Source organism: Drosophila tropicalis, unplaced genomic scaffold (assembly GCF_018151085.1).
Source record: "Drosophila tropicalis isolate 14030-0801.00 unplaced genomic scaffold, ASM1815108v1 contig_593, whole genome shotgun sequence".
Lineage (NCBI taxonomy): Eukaryota > Metazoa > Arthropoda > Insecta > Diptera > Drosophilidae > Drosophila > Drosophila tropicalis.
Window position 1 is genome coordinate 15,449,511 of NW_027173070.1, and position 19,312 is coordinate 15,468,822.

The 19,312-nt window shown below is 34.7% G+C and overlaps 2 protein-coding genes and 9 non-coding genes across 11 annotated transcripts; 5 read left to right on the forward strand and 6 right to left on the reverse strand.

Moving 5' to 3' along the window:
* Positions 1-5,343: 5,343 nt before the first annotated feature.
* LOC137576027 (general odorant-binding protein 56d-like) lies at positions 5,344-6,008 on the reverse strand. Its single transcript, XM_068288850.1, has 2 exons — positions 5,888-6,008; positions 5,344-5,832 (listed from the first exon to the last, which is right to left on the reverse strand). Exons 1-2 carry the CDS (start codon positions 5,936-5,938, stop codon positions 5,485-5,487), a joined length of 399 nt encoding a protein of 132 aa, XP_068144951.1. The 5' UTR covers positions 5,939-6,008; the 3' UTR covers positions 5,344-5,484.
* A 1,558-nt stretch (positions 6,009-7,566) lies between these two features.
* LOC137577355 (thioredoxin C-1) lies at positions 7,567-8,234 on the forward strand. The gene is made up of 2 exons (XM_068290794.1): positions 7,567-7,820; positions 7,881-8,234. Exons 1-2 carry the CDS (start codon positions 7,645-7,647, stop codon positions 8,140-8,142), a joined length of 438 nt encoding a protein of 145 aa, XP_068146895.1. The 5' UTR covers positions 7,567-7,644; the 3' UTR covers positions 8,143-8,234.
* A 1,249-nt stretch (positions 8,235-9,483) lies between these two features.
* TRNAM-CAU (transfer RNA methionine (anticodon CAU)) lies at positions 9,484-9,555 on the reverse strand. Its single transcript has one exon. It is a non-coding gene; the product is annotated as a tRNA-Met (tRNA).
* Positions 9,556-15,007: 5,452 nt separating this feature from the next.
* Positions 15,008-15,079, reverse strand: TRNAM-CAU (transfer RNA methionine (anticodon CAU)). Its single transcript has one exon. It is a non-coding gene; the product is annotated as a tRNA-Met (tRNA).
* A 208-nt stretch (positions 15,080-15,287) lies between these two features.
* TRNAE-UUC (transfer RNA glutamic acid (anticodon UUC)) lies at positions 15,288-15,359 on the reverse strand. The gene has a single exon. It is a non-coding gene; the product is annotated as a tRNA-Glu (tRNA).
* Positions 15,360-15,749: 390 nt separating this feature from the next.
* TRNAE-CUC (transfer RNA glutamic acid (anticodon CUC)) lies at positions 15,750-15,821 on the reverse strand. Its single transcript has one exon. It is a non-coding gene; the product is annotated as a tRNA-Glu (tRNA).
* Positions 15,822-16,029: 208 nt separating this feature from the next.
* TRNAE-CUC (transfer RNA glutamic acid (anticodon CUC)) lies at positions 16,030-16,101 on the forward strand. Its single transcript has one exon. It is a non-coding gene; the product is annotated as a tRNA-Glu (tRNA).
* Positions 16,102-16,907: 806 nt separating this feature from the next.
* Positions 16,908-16,979, forward strand: TRNAE-UUC (transfer RNA glutamic acid (anticodon UUC)). The gene has a single exon. It is a non-coding gene; the product is annotated as a tRNA-Glu (tRNA).
* A 152-nt stretch (positions 16,980-17,131) lies between these two features.
* On the reverse strand, positions 17,132-17,204 carry TRNAF-GAA (transfer RNA phenylalanine (anticodon GAA)). Its single transcript has one exon. It is a non-coding gene; the product is annotated as a tRNA-Phe (tRNA).
* A 489-nt stretch (positions 17,205-17,693) lies between these two features.
* Positions 17,694-17,765, forward strand: TRNAE-CUC (transfer RNA glutamic acid (anticodon CUC)). The gene has a single exon. It is a non-coding gene; the product is annotated as a tRNA-Glu (tRNA).
* A 1,131-nt stretch (positions 17,766-18,896) lies between these two features.
* Positions 18,897-18,969, forward strand: TRNAF-GAA (transfer RNA phenylalanine (anticodon GAA)). The gene has a single exon. It is a non-coding gene; the product is annotated as a tRNA-Phe (tRNA).
* The last annotated feature ends 343 nt before the right edge of the window (positions 18,970-19,312 follow it).

Below are 19,312 nucleotides of genomic sequence, written 5' to 3' on the forward strand. Positions count from 1 at the left end.
CCGACGCCCCCCCTTTATATAGGACCTGACCTGAATGCAGCTCTCAACATTTGTTGGTAAGGTTGCTTAGATGCTCAACCACAGCTACAACTGACACACCTGTCAATCCAATGATGCTCACAGGCTTTGATTCATTCTCCGACATGTGTTTTTCTTCCATTTTTTTTATTTATTAATCCAATTAACTACGGAAACTCCAAACTTCTGAGAGAAAGTGACGATTTTCCTCGAAATGTTTCTAGTTTTCCTTTTTGTATCCTAGCAGAGACTGAAAGATCCGCATAATATTCGATATGCTGTGTTGCTAGTTCCACTTGGATTAATTTTGTGATCTTTTTACTGTGAATGCCCCTCCTTATACAGGATCTTACCTGAAGACAGGTCGCATTTCTGCTAACATTTATTTAGACACGTGAAATTCTAGTTGAGCCATCAGCAACTTTTGGTTTTTTTATACCGATTTTCCTGGTCTCTGGTCTCTTCAAAATTTATCAAATAGTTGATGACGAATTGTTAGTGATATTTCATCGATTCGCCCTTTTTCCTTAAATAAGGAATAAACATTCTCATTAATATTTTAAATCCCTTTATTTTTGGTTTCATTTTCCCTAATTTATGCGATTTCCAACTTGAAATCTAGTTGCATTATTTGGGCAAATCGCGTAGAGTTGGAAAATGCATATTTATTTGTTTGATTTTCTCTTTTGCTTATTCTTAAATTCCTAATTATAAAATTGATTCGTTTTTTCCTTATTCAACCGCATTAAAGTTTAAATTTGCCGAATTATTCCTTGGTAGGAAATTCTAGTTGAGCCATCAGCAACTTTTGGTTTATCTATACCGATTTTCCTGGTCTATGGTCTCTTCAAAATTTATCAAATAGTTTACGAATTGTTAGTGATATCTCATCGATTCGCCCTTTTTCATTATTTATTCTTATTAATATTTTAAATCCCTGTATTTTCGAAATCGCCTTAGACGCTTCTGATGTCGCGACTGTTATTTTGTACATATATGTCGGGGCGCCAAGACTGTTGTTCACTTCAATCATGTTTTTTATAGTTTTTTACTTTAGACTTTTTACTTTCACTGCAACACGTTTTATTTGTAACTGATTGGCTAGTTCTTAGGGGCTCTCTAGCCCGACGCCCCCCTTTATATAGGACCTGACCTGAATGCAGCTCTCAACATTTGTTGGTAAGGTTGCTTAGATGCTCAACCACAGCTACAACTGACACACCTGTCAATCCAATGATGCTCACAGGCTTTGATTCATTCTCCGACATGTGTTTTTCTTCCATTTTTTTTATTTATTAATCCAATTAACTACGGAAACTTCTGAGAGAAAGTGACGATTTTCCTCGAAATGTTTCTAGTTTTCCTTTTTGTATCCTAGCAGAGACTGAAAGATCCGCATAATATTCGATATGCTGTGTTGCTAGTTCCACTTGGATTAATTTTGTGATCTTTTTACTGTGAATGCCCCTCCTTATACAGGATCTTACCTGAAGACAGGTCGCATTTCTGCTAACATTTATTTAGACACGTGATGCTAAGGCAAAGATGCAAACTCAAAATCTAAAAATTTAACATTTTAATTATCATTCTGTAACCGCAGCATAGGAAAATACCATGGTTTCAGGTGGCCAACGACTTAGCAGTCACTAAATCAATACTGTTTAACATATGTGACCTTCTCAAACTCTAATCTTTCTATATTTAAATTCTCCCTTTTAAAATTGTATTCTCCGAAACTGATCATCAAAATATTTGATGTATTTAAAAATCAAATTTTAATAGCCAATGGTCAATTCAAATTATTTCAAGTGTCTTATTGTTAGTACATTTATTATAAAGTATCTACATATATTCCTGATAAGGGCGACGAGATAAGTTTCTATAGCCATTAAGAGACTCCAGTGGTGAATCTGTAAATTATATAAATAAGTTCATTAGATATCTAAAGGAACAATCCATGTTTCACGTGTTTACTAAATATTACATACATTTGAGGGCCAGCGTACATCTAAAAACGCACTTGGCCTTGAGCCTCTATCCATTGGTGTTTGGCTATAAATAAATGCTTCCTTGATTTTTCACCAGTTTGGGTTATGGGAAAATGTCATAAATAAGCCTGAGAGGCCATCTTGATCATAATAAGGTTATTTTTACTAGGTTGGCCAGAAATCAAAGTTACTTGTTGGGTGGCGCTATAGAGCTCGTGTGATTGCAACAGTAAGCCAGATATCATATACGGCATTTAACACATGTGTCTGACCAATCTCATACATGGCCCATACATTTCCGTTAATTTTACATCCAAGGAACTAACGGTATAAGCTAAGTAGTGAAAGAAATGGACGATGTTACTATATTTATCAACAATTTCTGGTTTTTAACAGTACACAATACGTGAATATGTATATGTACATATAGAGAGTCTGAAATCTTAAACGTAAATACATATGTTTACCTCTTTCAACACTCGACTGCGGTTTTTTTTGTTTTTATTAATTAATGACCGGCACTGGACGGTTTATTTAGCAACTATAATCGTTTTTAGTGCATATAATTTAACTTTAGGACCAACAAGAAAACACAATGCCATATTGTACATCCATCCACATGATTTTAGCGGTTTTCCGCATCACAAACAACAACAAAACAGGAAAAAAACAAAAACCTGAAACAAAATGTCAACTTTTTGCCAACCAAAAATTGTCAAATGCACAGAATTTTATGCGCCATACATTTATGTATGTTGATGTGGTTTAAAAAGTTTTTTAATTACATTTGCAGGAGGCCAACGCCTCGGCCCCCTGGACTCCACACAGCATCCTTTTGCCTAGGATTCAGGGTTCCTCATTTATTCACACCACATCACATCCCATCAACAGACTGGCTGACTGACTGACTGACTCACCCACATGAGTCTGATATTCAAAATATTTTACGCTTTATGATTGTCTATGGCACTGAACAGTTTTAGAACTCATTTAATTTGAAACAAATTAGATATAATAACAGAGAAAACTGAATTTCAACTTGATATACCCAAAGAGAAACTGACAAATGGAATGTTATGGTCGCTAAAATAAATAAATGGAAAGAAACATTTATGGTAAATGATGAAAGTAATGAGAAATTTACATCGAGTCGCGTATAATTTGCAGAGAATTTGAATAGCAATTTGTAACGCAATTGGAAATTTAAGGAATTACAAAAAACATTTAAGACTAAAAATATGTATGTTGGGATGGTTTAATAAATCCTTATACATACATACACGTGGGGATGATATGGTAGCGCTGTAAGGCCAGACCTATTCTCGAGCAGCTGATCGACGAGGTGGCAAGAAGAGCAGAGAAGACGATGTGGCAACGACGAGTCGAACACGAGGAGAGAGTAGAGAACGACTAACAATGAACCACGTGTGTGTGTAAACAAAGCAAGAGTATTTCATCTAACCCTTTAAATTTGTTAAAAACCAATTAATTAATATATCTTAAATATAATAACTTATCAAATAAATAAATAATATAACAATTCTAATTCTTGTGGGCACAAATCCCACATATATTTTAAAATGAGCAAACTTTGCCGGTTAGTACATTTTTTTGTTTTTAAAATAATTATGTACATATGTATCTAACAGGGTACTTCTCTTATGATGAGACATTTTTGGACTCCTCGCCCCATACATGAGATTTTAACTAAAACTGTTTAATGACATAAATACATACATACATATATAACCATTATATTTTATTTAAATTAGGAAATCTAAAATGTTTAGATGTGTTTCAATAAATGTATTGAAATTTAAGTGAACAGCTAATGAAAATTAAGTTCTTCCTAATTGTCTGTAACTATGTAGTTTTTAATAACTTCCTCCTTCGAACTGATTGTTAATAAGATTTTTTTACTCTTCACATTCAAAAATGTGAAAAAAACATAATCTATACTTAAGTGCAAAAAATAAAAAATAATAACCCTATTCACAGTGGTCCAAAAGTCACAAATGTTTGCCATAAATATTAATTTAAAGGCTTGTGTATTAAAATTAAGCAAGCAATTTTGACTTTGTGTTAGCCGACCAATTTGAAATTCACATAGTTTTAAAATGTTCATCCATTTGCATACTTTTAGGCTTTACTAAAAGAAAAGTTTACATGAATTTCTAACTTATTGTTAAGATTTATGCAGTCGATACCACAGTGTGGCAAAATTCAAAACCAAGGTAATTTCAAAGGAGAAAAAAATAAAAAGAAACTTTATAGGGAATGGTGGTACAACCCAGTGTAGTCGAGATAAGTATCCGTAGAAAGAAGCTGCCCTAAGATCTCATTATCTTAGGCTATATTTGAATAATAGTGTCAAAAATATCTGGGATCTGTAATTTCTAAACTCGACAATCAATTTTTTTGCTACACATAAAGAGATTTGAAATACTTAAAAGTTTGGATGGGTCAAAACGTCGCAACTGGAGATGGCGTAATATGGTTTATCAAAATTATAACCATTTTAAAATAAGAGAAAAACATAAATGTTTGTGGGTATGTTTGAAAAACTCGCTATACCTTTTAACGGTAAGTCACATCTTAATGCCCTGAATATTGATCAGTAGTGAAACAATAAATTCATTTGAGGGGTCATATGAAACTAGATGAGTTCCAAGTCAGGATATATAAACGAATTAAATAAATTGGGCAAATTTAGTAAAAAGGATGTTGAAATAAATCTCCAGCTAAAAATGTATTCCATACAGCGGAACATACTGTTCATCGTCTCTTTATTTTGTGGGCCACTTCAAAAATTTTAATATTGTATGAATCTTAGGGATCTTTCCACTTGTCGGAGTTTTACTGTAATAATTTGTTCCAAAGTGTTATTTTTGTTCAACTACGAAAGAAATAAATTACCCATCTTATGACATGTTATATATCGAAATCAGATAAAAAATATATATGTATATATTTGTCGGAGATTGAATAAGGCATTTCTAATAATTTGAATTGTGTGCCTACTTTTAAAGCGAATTGATCAGTGTTGAGAAATGAATAACATGGCTGATGTAATACTGTTTAACACTAGATATGTGCGATGACAGTATAGGCTGTCATCGAGTGTTGCTCAGTGTGCGGTTAAGAGAATTCAGTCTCTTTTCCTTCTGGAATTCAACCTAAACGCACGTCTAGACTCGTTGCACAAACCTAGTGACAAAAATGAAAGCCAATAATGGAATCAACGATTCAGGAATCCCTGAAATACTCAACTCGCCGATATCTATATATATGTAAGTACATACATATATATAAAAGATAATGGTATCCTTAAGCAAAATTTCATTCGATCTAGATTTATTGATGTTATAACAACTTTTTTATTTTAAATTTACTGTTTCCACCTGTATGTATGTATGTGTATGATTTTTATGTACTTTTTAATTAAAAAGGATTGGAAATTTTGTAGACCTTGTCGATTTTAGAGCTGTGCACGGTTGTTGGAATAGCACTTGTATAGCTGATAGCTAGTATCACATTTATCGGTACCCTTGATGGAATCGCATTTGCCCTGAATTTCCTTAATCTTATCCTGGCCAGCAATGGGGCCCAATTTGGCCAAAACCACATCGGGTTTAATGTTGCCATCGACAACGAAACCGCTCTTCTCTAGGAAACAGTTGGCAAAGCATTTTACCTTGGGATCGGTATCCTCGAAATTACCAGCACGCAGAGCCAGAGCCTGCTCACGGGTAACGCCCTCCTGTTGGCCACACTCCTTGGCACGCTGGATGGCTGCAAGCTTTTGCTCATCGGTCAATTGGAGAACCTAAATGAACGTCATATAGATAACCTACAACTCAAGTTATAGTCAGGATACTTACATTGGCAGAAGCCAAAGCAACAAAGGCAACGACAGCAATGAGATACTTCATTTTTGTACAATATTTTTAGTTGGGAGATGCTGTCAAGTCTTGTTTGGAACTAAAACTGCTTGATATTTCTGGCCGGCGGTGAACTTTTATATGAATTCTAAAATTGAACTTCGTACAGGTATTTTACATATGGGTAGAAAACAAAACGGCTTGAGTAATGATGACTTGTCAGTTTCTTTTCTCACTCAAGTCTTAAGTCTTTTCTATACTACAAATAGTAGTTAATGTTGTTTTTTGTAACTATATGGACCTTATAGTTAATGGCGCATCAGTTTGGCTTTAAAATTGAAGGACCATCTTAGCATTCAACTACCCTCATTTGGGTCACATTAGATCTTTGATAAGTGATAACATTTTGGTTGCCTTTCACTCGTTTGTTTACTTGGGATGAATGATGAGCCTTGTGTTTTAGTTTTCTCTTTTCTGTTTTCTATTTTTTTTTTTTTTTTTTCTCCTTTGCCTGTCTAAACAATTTTTACGAGTCAGGGTTATACAGAGGCAGAGAGAGATAGATAGGATTCAGGATTCAGTTTTTGGTTTTACATAATCTTCTATGCTTACATAAGGCTCTGACCAGGCAAAGCATTTTATCAATTAGTTTTTTCTTTTTCTCCATCACTTTTAGATTAGTAGGCAAAGAGTTTGCCCTCCATTTCAGTGATGGATGAATTGACAGGCGAGTGACAGAGAAGGGGGCGAAGGAACTGTGGCCTGATATTAACTAACTGATAAGTAACTAAGCAAATAATTTTCACCACTAAACACTTGCAATAGAAATTTAATGGGAATTGTGCCTAATGAAAAAAATTATTGCAAGTCAGCAAGTAAAATTTGTCAAGTCACGATGATCATTAGATAGGAATTATCACCATCTATCATTAGAATATTTAAATTTATTTGGATGCTAGCATTTATCTAATAAAAATTGAAACTGGTTTTCACAATTCAGCCAAACAAAGCAATTCAAACAAAATTCGACGTCACCAAACCAGACTATTTAGCCAGTTCATTTTAGTGCTTACCTTAATCAATTTATTTCCCACTATCTTATTTGCAAATTTTTGTGCAGAATTACATATGCATGAGTCTAATTTGTATTAATTTGACTGGCTGACAATCCAAAGTCCAAACACCAATCACTGGCCTTTCAAAGTGAGAGTTGACACATGCCAAGAACCTAGATTACCCAAAGAAGTTATTGCTGAAACTCATTTATTAGGTCAATACTTAGTTGTTATCTTATTGTTGGATACGTGCATTAATATAAAGAACGTCTTGTTGTTGAGTTCCAATTTTGAGAAGAGAATGAAATGACCCAAAAAGTAAGGCTTCAGGCTAAGGATTGAGATTGCTTAAGCTATCAATTATGTTTTCTAGTGGTTGGCTTAGAAGGAAGTTCAATTAGGTTTTGGCCATTTATGATTTGATTCGGGTTTTACAAATCGAAATGTATCAAAAAATGTTTTGTCTTTGACTTCTTCTTTTTTGTCCACTTTTCATTCGCATAGTTTCTAAGAATCGAACAGCTTAAAAATCTTGGAAATCTTGTCCTCGACTTACAATCTGGTAATGAAACATCTTCTATGATAACATAGAAGCCTTTGAAATGCCTTCACAATAGAGTCAAATTTAAAACTCTCAGTTTCTTTTTAGATTTCGGACAAGGCTTACCTAAAATTAATATTTTCCTTATTCTATAAGTAGCAATGGCAACTATTGCTAAAGTAGGTAATGCCTCAAGATGTTTGGCCAAGGTTTTGATGAGACGCAGTTTTGCCACGCCACGTCCATCGCGTGCAATTTTCGATGTGGAGACCACAAAGGACTTTGAGAAGAAAGTCGTGCAAAGTGATAAGCCAGTGGTAGTTGATTTTCATGCTAGGTTGGTAGTACTTGCTAAAACCCATCTCATGTAACCTTTTCTAAACGATACGATTTACAGCTGGTGCACTCCCTGCAAGGCTTTGGCTCCTCGATTGGAGAACATTGTGTCAGAGCAGCAAGGTCAAGTGCGTTTGGCACGGGTCGATGTGGACGAACACTGCGAATTGGCGTTGAACTATAATGTCGGATCGGTTCCCTCTCTTCTGGTGATGCACAATGGAAAGGTTATTAATCGTATGGTTGGTCTACAGACCACCGAATACATACGGGATTGGCTTAAAAATGTTATGACATCCGCTTCAGATTCATCTGAAAAGTAGTGAGAAAGAGAGAGAGAGAAGAGAGTAAAAGATTCATGGGATTAAAGTTTGATTAAAAAAAAAAAAGAACATTTTGTTCATCCATCATCAAATGGCAACACGTTTTTAATTAATTTTCCATTTAACAAGTTGTCGTCTGGCGATTTGCAGTGCGTTTGCCATTACCTTTGTGCAAATATGTAGCAGCAACAGCAGCAACAGCAACAACAGCAGAAACCTCTCGATTTCCCTGACTCTCTGAATCACTGGATTCACTGGCTCCTCTGTTTGTCTCTGCCCAGTTGCGGCAATTCAAAATGCAAACAAAGTCTCGTCTCGAGCTCAAACAATTTGTGAATCAGCGTTGTGGAGTATAGCAACAACAAATACAATATGATGTATCTCAATTGTTTGCATTTGTTTATTTGTTTGCCGAAAACAACAAAGTTACCAAACTACCCTCTCTCTGCCACTCCGGCTACTACTCCAATTCCCCTTATTTCTCTGATTATTATATACCCTGTGTTCGAGACTTTTCGTGTGTGTGTTGTCTAGTCTAGAGCAACGTTTGGGGAAAACTCTAATTGATTTTTGGTAATGTTGCTTTTTAATGAAGTGTCAAATGTGTGACTTGGTGGTTGGCTAAGGGATTGAGTCAAGGATTTAATGTACCAGAGCTAGAAAAGACACGAGACACGGCAGACAGAAGACATTAGAAGACACAAGACAGGAGCCAGCCAAAATGAAATAAGAGAAGACATGAAACATATGAATGCATTCCCAGAAGGGCTGAAGGACTTCTGTTTAATTTCTTGCTACAATAGGTTTATGTACACAATTCTCTCTAAATATGTAATGGATTTCTTCTGCATCTCCTCTTCGAATGATTATTGGTTTCTCATATATTTTTAATGTACCTACTTCAAATTGTTTGTTAATTAAATGTTTAACCTTAGTGCTAAGAATAACTAATAGAAATGAATAGCTTATTGAACTGTGAGAAATAAATGTAAGCTCCAAAAGTGAAGTTATGGTAAAACTATCAAGCAATTTCTTAATTTTAGATGTGGACTTTTGTTGTTGTCCACTGAATATTCGAGCGGGTTGATTCTTAGTTCTTACAGTTATTAAATTGTACAAATTCGTTTACTTTATTCTCGATTTTAATACATTTTATTATGAAATTTTGCACTATTTTTGTTGGACAGTTGAATAACAATTTTTCTAATATTTAAATGTATTACATTTACCACTGCAAATTTTAGTCATTGAAAGTAAATTGTAAATAAACTAAATAAATAATAAAACGAAAAAAAAAAAAAAACACACAACTCAATTCTGTTCTGTGTTCAGATTTCTTCATAGCAGAGCAAGGTTTCGATCCTCGGACCTCTGGGTTATGGGCCCAGCACGCTTCCACTGCGCCACTCTGCTTGTTGTCGGCCTGTTGTCAAGAGGTAAATAAACGAAAAGTCAATGAAAACTACCCCTAATATTAACTATTTTTATACCCTTCTCACAGATGTTTACATTTTGCCTACAATTGCGTCATATATTCTTCGTGAGAGGATAGGGTAACAATTGGCCGAGCACTGACAGACATAAAAAGATTTGCGGCTATCTAAACTGTTTGGCACTTAGGATTAATTTTTACCCAAATCTATTAATAAAACTTAATTTGTATGATTATGGGTAATATTTTTTACTTTTACTTATTCAAATATCATTTTTTACTATGATTAAATTGAACTTTTTTTCGATTGGGTCTTCGCTTATTGTTTATTACATAGAATCATCAAGTCTATGCCATTCTGGTAGCAAAAAGAAACCGATTTAGCTTTTCGTGGGGGAAATCCCCTATTGCATTCCATTCCTAGAAATATATTTGTATTACGACTATAGTTAAATTTTAGTCGTTTTCTCGTATGGGGTGAGGGTGGAGAGGGACTAATCCTATTGCTTTCTCACCCAATGTGACATGGCTTGCCATAAACAAAATTGAAATTATAAAGTAAAAGTGTGGACGACAATGTGTCCACCATGGCCATTGAAACAATTGCAACTGTATGTAACTTCAAACTGAGAGTTTGTTTGCGCTGGGCCCACAAAATAGATTTGCCGCAATGTAATTGAGTATTTGTATTCAATTAAGACTTATTTCAATATTTGCATAAAACACTGTAGTACTGCATGCTGAGAGAGTGGGTGAATCCAGTCCAGTCCAGTCCAGTTTTTGGACCCAAATCGTACATAAATCCTTCCATATGCTCGAGCATAATTTGGTGAAACGTAACTTGAACAAACAAATGGACAGACAAGACTGAGTTGTAGAGCTGAAGTTGGAGCAAGACTGGGAATAGGAGTGCAATGTCCATAGTGGAGTACTGAGCAATCACACTGAGAGTCCATACACACACACACACACACATAGAGTCCAAATCTCTGGACCGTCTCCCATGTGTGTGTGCAAACTGTCTGATTTTGACAGCCCGCATAAAGCGGCGACCAAAAGGATGGCAAGGACAACGATGATGAAGAGTTTGATGTTGCTGCCTAGGTAAACACTGAGAGAAAGGGCTGGCTAAAATGCATGGCGCTTCCACTTACCGCTCTCTTCATCTCAATCTCATCCACCTTTAGAGCTGCCACAAAAACTGCAACAAATATTAATTTTTATAATGCAAACATAGCTTTAATTACATTATTTTTGCGTACAGCCAACAAACAAACTTGATGTGTATGGCAAGCACTCTGTCCACCCATCACGCCCCCCATTTACTTCTCATCCTTGTCTGGTTCTCTCAATGCGTCTGATCAATCACCGGAAAATTGGATTTTCATATGGGCATCGTGTTGTTCGGTATGGCGCTTATGCAATTTCCGTTACGACCCGTCTACCACCCGCCTTTCGCCATGCCTTGTGGCGATAAAAATCATTCGTTGGTGGTGGATGCCTCCTTCTCCTCCTCCTCCTCCCAATCCTCGGCTACTGCAATCGTTTAACAAGGACAAACACAAACTTAATCAGTAGCCAGAGATTGGTCAATAATTTTTAAATACAAATCAAGTGTTAACTGCAGGGCAGAAAAGGGGAAAAATTATTTCGAACATAACGAATTCATTTGTTTTTTACAAACACAACAAATTGGTAGCCCATAGGTAAAACCAATGAACCAAGTTAACTGCAGACTTTGTTGACTTTGCTAAGTGAAATTTCGTAAAGTCTTCAGTGGCTATTTACAATTAGAAACCTCAAAAAAAGGGTTAAAAATACAGAAAAATATACTTCATCAGTAATTTTGTTATAAATTTATTTAAATCATTTGGCATGGATTAAGAAAACACAATTCTTTTTGGATTTGATTTTCGACTCCGAATCTTCATATCAATACCAAAGTCCTGATCACGAGATATCCCTCTAACACTAAAACGACTACTTCCGTTCAAGAATCGTTTTCATTTTTCCAGTTTTCAAGGTTTTCACATATTCGAAAGCTTGGATTTGGACAGAGTTCAAAGTAAAATCTCTGTTGACGGATCGTGACTTAAACTTAGCAAATCTAGCTCATCATTCAGATAGAGAGAAACACTCATATAAAGTGCTGACTCCCATATGGGATATCGAAGTTTGATCATTCTTATTGTTAGAGGCGTAAATAGTATATTATGTAGCTCATAGCCTATATCTTATCTGTACAGAAAATCCAATTACTATGCTCAGTAACTAGATTAGAAACTTGTCAAAGTATTGAAACGTTCCTCACAAGCAAATATGTAGTAAAATCATACATTTTGAAAGGCTCAAGGTCCTTTAGAGCCCGTCTTATTTCAGTTTTTCTTAACGAAAAATTCCTTATGAAAAATTCTTCAAAAAGTTATTAACTAATGGCAAGATTCCCTAACTACTGGGCAATATTTAGTGATGTCTTTTATTCGATTTGCTTTCTTGACAAATCGAAAAACCAAAACGGGAGACCAAAATAAAAAATAAGTAAGCCGCAAATATCCTGGAAACACCGACACACAGTGGGATTTTAACACTCGCCAGCTGACTGCGTCAAACTGAATTCAGGCGGAACCCTTTGGTGTCTCAACCATGTGGCAATCAATATAAACACACACACACACACACACACACACACATATGAGAGCAGATTCCTGGATAGGAGAGATAGAGAGATATGTCCAGCTTTTGTTGGTCTCCTCGGTTTTTCTTTCTATCTTTTTTTTTCATCTGTGGCATGTCGGCTGAACGGAAATTCGATTTATTTTCATCAATATTCAATGTCATTGCAACATCTTCGGGGGCATAGCCCAAAAGCGTACATCAAGCATGTCACAACGGCAACAAGGACAACAAGAAGGACATAGAGAAGTATTTGGTCCTTGCTTTAGAAGGAACCACCATGGAAAAAGGACTTTGTGGCTTGAAACTTTTTTTTTTTTTTTTTTTGGGGTATGCCATTAAAATTTGATGCGAATGCCATGTAGAGAGTAAAGTTGTTGCCATGGCACACCAGGTCGCTGGTGACCCCCGAAATCCCATTCGCCACTCTTGACCCTTTTCGTTTACCGCAACCTGGCGCAGTTTTCCATCCATATCCATCGAATCGATTCATTCAATTGCTAGCCTCCACACTTGATGCACTCCCTGTCTCTCTCTCTCTCTATATTTCTCTCTCTCTATATCTCTCTCTGTCTCTCTGCCTTTGCATATTTAAACAAATTTATTTGCAATTTAGTGTTTGTGGTTTGTTCACGTTTTCACTCACTCACACATCCCTCTTTAGCCCTTACCCATCCCTCACGTTTCGACCCCCTTTTTATATGGGGTTTGGCTCTTGGTTTTTGTGTCCAATTTTGTAGTGCAATTTTAAGTGGCGCGAAAATTAATTAAAATTTTGAAATTTATTGACAAATATGTCAATTTTATTTCATTTTTGGTTTCACTCGTCTATTTCAGGTTTGTTGCAACGAAAATTTACGCTACAGTTGAAACAATTTCTATCTGAATAAATGTTGAAAATGCATTACTACGATTGAAAATGCTCTATGAATAGAGAATGGATAGCATTTTCCATTAAATTTTTATTGTTAAAATGGCAGAGAAAACTAATTTAAGTAAATATTTTTTGGGAAGGAAAATAACGTATACGCAGGGTGTGCCAGTTACATTTACGTTATTTCAAAATAAACATATGATGAAAACAATATTTCAGCTATGTTTTTGAATTATTCATCCATCATCATATAATTGTAGTAAATTGTAATTTGATTAATTATTGGACTCTAAAGTAAGCAATACCAAACAGTTATTCATTTTGTTTTAGAACACCTTTTTGTAATGTGTATTAGAAATTACCTTGATTCCATGTATTTTGTCATAAACTCAACCCATCTATGGACTTTTAACTAAACTTTCACAGATAAAAGTGAATAAAAAAGTAACATATTAGAAAAGTATCTCAAATATCATAATTTTAACCCTTATCAGACGTAATAGCTTACATCTAGGTAACTTAAATGTGATGGATGATCCTAACTATTGATCCTGAATTTTTTGTCTGCGTTCACTTCAACAGTTTTAAAAATATCTAGTTTATCAAAAATATTCCTTATTGCCCGAAATAAAAAATAAAACTCCAAAGGTAACAGAAAAATATTTATTTTCAACTCTATGTGGCATACTTTTAGGTGCATTTAGCAACCCAAGACCTCACTATAATAAAAACAAAGTGAATTTACTGGCTTAAATGAATTTCATTTTATTTTTGTTATTTGAACTTTTGTTTATCAAACTTTGCAAATCTTGCAAATCACTTTATATATTTAAAAATAAATGGTGGAAAAAATTAACATCATTTATTAACCCTTTCATGAAAAATGATTTGACATACAAAGTAGACTTGACCTCAATATCAACTGACAAAAATTTCAATGTCCTAGGTGTCCTGGTTCAAGAGCTACAGGATGTTGCAACATCGGGCATGAAGACTTCCTATGCCTACCTAACAATTAGAAGCCAGAAATCCAATTAGCCTGATTCGAAAGTCGACAAAAAACATTTAGAAAAGTGTCTTAATGGGCTTATTTTGAAATGATCTTGTTTACAGAATTTCTTAGTTTTACAATACCCTCAAAATGTGTTATTATACAAGACTTTTACTCCGTTTTTCTCTTTGCCAGGCCCATGCTTACACAGATTAACAGAAATACCTTGATTCCTGTTATGAATGCTGTGTACAAAACAAATAAAAGAATATGAATGATAAATGTTTTCATTAAATTTATGGCAAAAAACAGTTGTTTGCCAGTTTTCTTTAAATGTGAATTAAAGTCAATTGTTGGGCCAACTTTAAGACCTGGGCCAGAGAGCTCCCCTAGCATGCAATTCGCTGCAATGCAAACAGAAAAACGAACGACCAGAAACCAACATGAAAAAGCACTTGGCGTGGGTTATTAAAGCCATATTTGTGCCATTGGGCAAATGGGCGAAAAAAAAAAAAAAAAAAAAAAACAGTGCGAGAAAGTGCTGAACTGAAAGTCCGTGAACAGCGTCAACGACGGCGGCGGCGGCGACAGCGGCATGCAACACAGCGATAAGAGTTGTTGGCAGCCACAGCAAAGAGTAAATACATAATCCACGTGAGTTGGCCAAAAGTGCGGCCAACACAGTTTCCGATTGTGATGCGGTAGAGCAGTCTGGGTCAGAGGGTTCTTGCAGCAGGGTGTAGGTGCTTGGTCGTGCTCCAGTACTTTATCATTATTTACCTAAAACAAATGCTGATGAAATATTTAGTTTAAATTCAAAAAAAAGCTTTTTATTTGACTTACGTGAAAAATTCGTAAGAAAAAAATGAAACTCAGAAGTTTCCATACTTCATCATAGCAGAGCAAGGTTTCGATCCTCGGACCTCTGGGTTATGGGCCCAGCACGCTTCCACTGCGCCACTCTGCTTGTTGAGTCAACGGTGTCAGAAATTTTACATGTCAGAAGCAACGTTCAGAGTCACCTTTATTTAACTATTCACATATTCTTTGCAAATATTAATGCCAAATTAATAATATAAAAATGTTTTCTTTAAATAAGAAGTAAATCAAACCTTCATAACGACAAGGTAAGAATGAATGTTAAAAGGGCAACAAAAAAAGTCAAAAAAAGTTACTTCCCATACCGGGAATCGAACCCGGGCCTTCTGGGTGAAAGCCAGATATCCTAGCCACTAGACCATATGGGATACGTCTAATCCAAAACCAAAAATCAATTTTGTTATCAGGGTAGCAGCTAACAAACAACTCTTTCAACACTTAAGCAATCTCTTAAAGGTATTTAGCGGATTTGTGGAGTAGAGAACTTATTTTTATACGCAGTTGGTTAGATGTTATTTCGCTTTCAGTCTTCCTCATGGATGTAATCTAGGAAAAATATATTATTTCTATGCTGTTTGATTTCTAATCTACGTCTTTTACCTAACAGATTAGAAATATATACAAATCGTTTAATTGAAAGTCAAGATCCTCAATAATAATTCGCAATGATGAATGTTCTCAAAAGGCAACTTACGTCTTATTTTATACAATATTTCTAGAGTGAGCTAAAATAAAAATAGAAAATAAACAAAAAAAGTTTCCCATACCGGGAATCGAACCCGGGCCTTCCGGGTGAGAGCCGGATATCCTAACCACTAGACAATATGGGACTTAGGGTAAACGTGGCCAAAATGCGTATTTCAGATTCAGCATTCCAAATTAAGCCATCATCATGAAAACGAAGAATAAATTTATTCTTTTTTATTGAATGATACAAAAATAGATGTTTAACAATTTTAAATTTGATTCTTGGATCAAAACCGAAAAGTAGAATTAAAGCGATCGTCGGAATTTAAATTTGGCCGTCGTAGAAGCATCTCCCATATTGTCTAGTGGTTAGGATATCCGGCTCTCACCCGGAAGGCCCGGGTTCAATTCCCGGTATGGGAAACATGAGAACTAGAACGTTTTTTTTTAAAGTATTTTAAGCCATTATATCTTATAGTTAAACACAACCAAAAGTATGCAGGTAGATTAAACACTTTAAGCCTTATGCTAAAATACAAAATTTCGTATATTTTTTTTTTGCGGTTTTTAATTTTTCCAAGAAATTACTATACAGCGGGATCCCAGTAACTGGACACCAATATTATACGGGATAAACATGAGTTTGTTCCGTTGTCATTGTTAACCGTAATAACCTCCATTATCCGTGATTTCAAACGAAATTTCTTTTTCCAAAATAATAAAACGAATTCGGCGCTGCCCAGTTTTAGTTAGCAATCAATGAGACACATCATCATAGAATCGGATAATCGAGGTCCAACTGTATTATCACCGAACCCATTAATGGCAGAAGGTGAACGCAAATCTCTTTGACAATATAAAAATTTGAAAAAAAGTTTTTTTGATAAAAAAATTATTAGGATCGCACTTCACGTTTTTGAGAAAGCTAGTAGGAGTTTTATATTACGATCTGAATTTTAAAATACAACAAGCGAATCCGAAACAATTTTTAATAAAAAATACGAATTAAAATTATGTGCCAAATACATTTCCATGAGTAAACATTCTTTTTTGTAAAGCAAAAAACAAAACATTGAAATTTTTTTTAGGCAGGAGATCAAAAGGTTGACGAAAAGAACTTTCGGTCGGTTGTTCGCCTATAAGAGTCTTGACTGTATTATGATCAATTCTAATTTTAACCCGCATCTGCCTTGCTATCAAACTGGCATTTTGTCTAAAAAATGAACATATCCCATATGGTCTAGTGGCTAGGATATCTGGCTTTCACCCAGAAGGCCCGGGTTCGATTCCCGGTATGGGAAGTATCTTTTTTTTAGTTTATTAAAATAAATATTGTCATCTAACACCTTAATGCAGGTAATTCTATTGCATTCCTTGAAATTTGCAGCACCTAAACATTTTTAACAATTGAAAATAAACTTTTGGAAAAAAGAGACAAAAAATTAATTTGTAATGCCGAAACCCGGGATTGAACCGGGGACCTTTAGATCTTCAGTCTAACGCTCTCCCAACTGAGCTATTTCGGCACATGCTAAGTTGGTGACAAACAAATGTTTTATATTTTCGCTTACAAAAAAATCATTGGAATAAATCTGAATAGCCAATTCTATTTCAGCTGTCACTTCAATTATAAAATAGAATGTTTCAAAATATATTTTGAAGAAGTAAATAAAACCAATTTGAACTGTTCTAAATCTTATTGTTAAAGTAAGCAAATTTAACACACCTTGTATATATGTTTAACCTTAAAAATTACCATACCAGAGTATACAAATTTTCAAAAAATATGTTCGATTAAAAAAAAGATTTTTCAGAAAAACGCATTTCAAATTCGAATACATACATACATATACCGACAACTCGTCAGGGTATACTCTGTGAAATTTTTAAATTATTTTTTCTATAACAGATTCTGCATGGATCAACCTAAAATTATATCTTTTTGCCGCATTTATATTTGTGTTGATATTAATTTGCTATCAGAATCGGAATTATATTGTCATTGTCTGATAACCTCCCATATTGTCTAGTGGTTAGGATATCCGGCTCTCACCCGGAAGGCCCGGGTTCAATTCCCGGTATGGGAAATTTAAGCTTTCTACTGAAGTACTCTAACTTTTTGCAATAAGACATTATTATATTAACTAAAAGAATATATATGTGGGGGCGTAGCCTGTTTTATTTAAATCACTCATTGTCTTTTTATTGTTTTTTTATACTTTGCACTACTTTCACTTCTTTACTTGTATTTTGAACTGTACGGCTAGTTCCCGGGGAGGTTGTACACTGAGCTCTCTAGCCCGAGGCCGCCCTTTATATAGGACCTGACCTGAAGACAGCTCTCAACATTAGTTGCTAAGGTTGCTTAGATGCTCAACCAGGGCTACAACTGACGCACCTGTCAATACATTGGAACTAACTAGTAGGCTTTGACTTATTAGTCAGGTGTCAGTCTGCAAACGCTGCACGGCAGTGTTGTAAACTTCACAATGCGCTGACACCTGACAATTCTTAAAGCACCATAGTAGGCTTAGATTGATATATTTGATTTTCAAAATAATATATTACAAAAGATGCAAAACTAAAATCAATTATATTGTTATTTTTGTAATTATTTCTATTAAGAAGAAATAAGGCACTAGCTGCCAGGGACTTTGTCTCGCATATAAATTAATTTTATTACAAAAGTTTTAGTATTAATTTTGTATAATTATTATGTTTGTATTGTGCTGTGGGCTATACTGTGTAGAGATCTACATGATTATGAATAAAATTAAAAAAAAAAAAAGAAATTAGGATAAAACCAAGAGATACAACAACTTTAAAATTTGAGTGAGAGGTAATATTAAACTTTCTGATTTTATACACTAAAAAATAGGAACTCCAAACTACGGGTACGGTACTACGGAGTTCGAAATGAATATATTTAAGCAGACCAGTAGTACTCAAGAGTTTGAGAGCTAATTTTTTGGATTATTGTTAGTTTTTTGTTAATAAATAACATAAGAAATTTATTGCTAGGTATTATTATATTTTAAAATTAATCAAGAACTGCGCATAACGAGAATGACTGCAAATGCACATAGACACTTTGCTTGGGTGGCGCTAGAGTTATCCGACCAACTGTAGGTATACATTAATTCTTATCAGAATTTATTGTTGGGGAATGTGTACTTGGGAAAAATAGAAATAAGTCATATGACGAGCAAACAGCATGTGCCGAAATAGCTCAGTTGGGAGAGCGTTAGACTGAAGATCTAAAGGTCCCCGGTTCAATCCCGGGTTTCGGCATCAGAAATACTTTTTTTTATGTCAGTGAAAATTTAAGGAATAGAATATCTTTTTCTTTTTGTAAGGAAGCAATGTGGGCTCTAATATTATCTTTTAAAAACTCTTTGAAAAAGTACTTTTGTGCTTTATTTTCCAAAATAAAATTTCTGTTACCTTGATTGGAATTACTCAAGTCGCTGAAAAACCCTTTACCTTATCCTTGTGTTCAACATAAAAGAAATACGCTTAACGTTACGTTACGTTTAAAAAGTCTTTCTTTATAGGATAAAATTTGATAACTGACAAATAAACAACATTGAAATGAATAAAAGCATTTTGCCTGAACATCACTATGATATCTTAC

Excerpts from the sequence above, each read along its gene's own strand:
- LOC137576027 (XM_068288850.1), bottom strand. The coding sequence starts at position 5,938 with ATGAAGTATCTCATTGCTGTCGTTGCCTTTGTTGCTTTGGCTTCTGCC. Across the intron at positions 5,833-5,887 it reads TTGCTTTGGCTTCTGCCAAT|GTTCTCCAATTGACCGATGA; the intron begins GTAAGTATCCTG and ends ACGTTCATTTAG.
- LOC137577355 (XM_068290794.1), top strand. The coding sequence starts at position 7,645 with ATGGCAACTATTGCTAAAGTAGGTAATGCCTCAAGATGTTTGGCCAAG. Across the intron at positions 7,821-7,880 it reads GTAGTTGATTTTCATGCTAG|CTGGTGCACTCCCTGCAAGG; the intron begins GTTGGTAGTACT and ends TACGATTTACAG.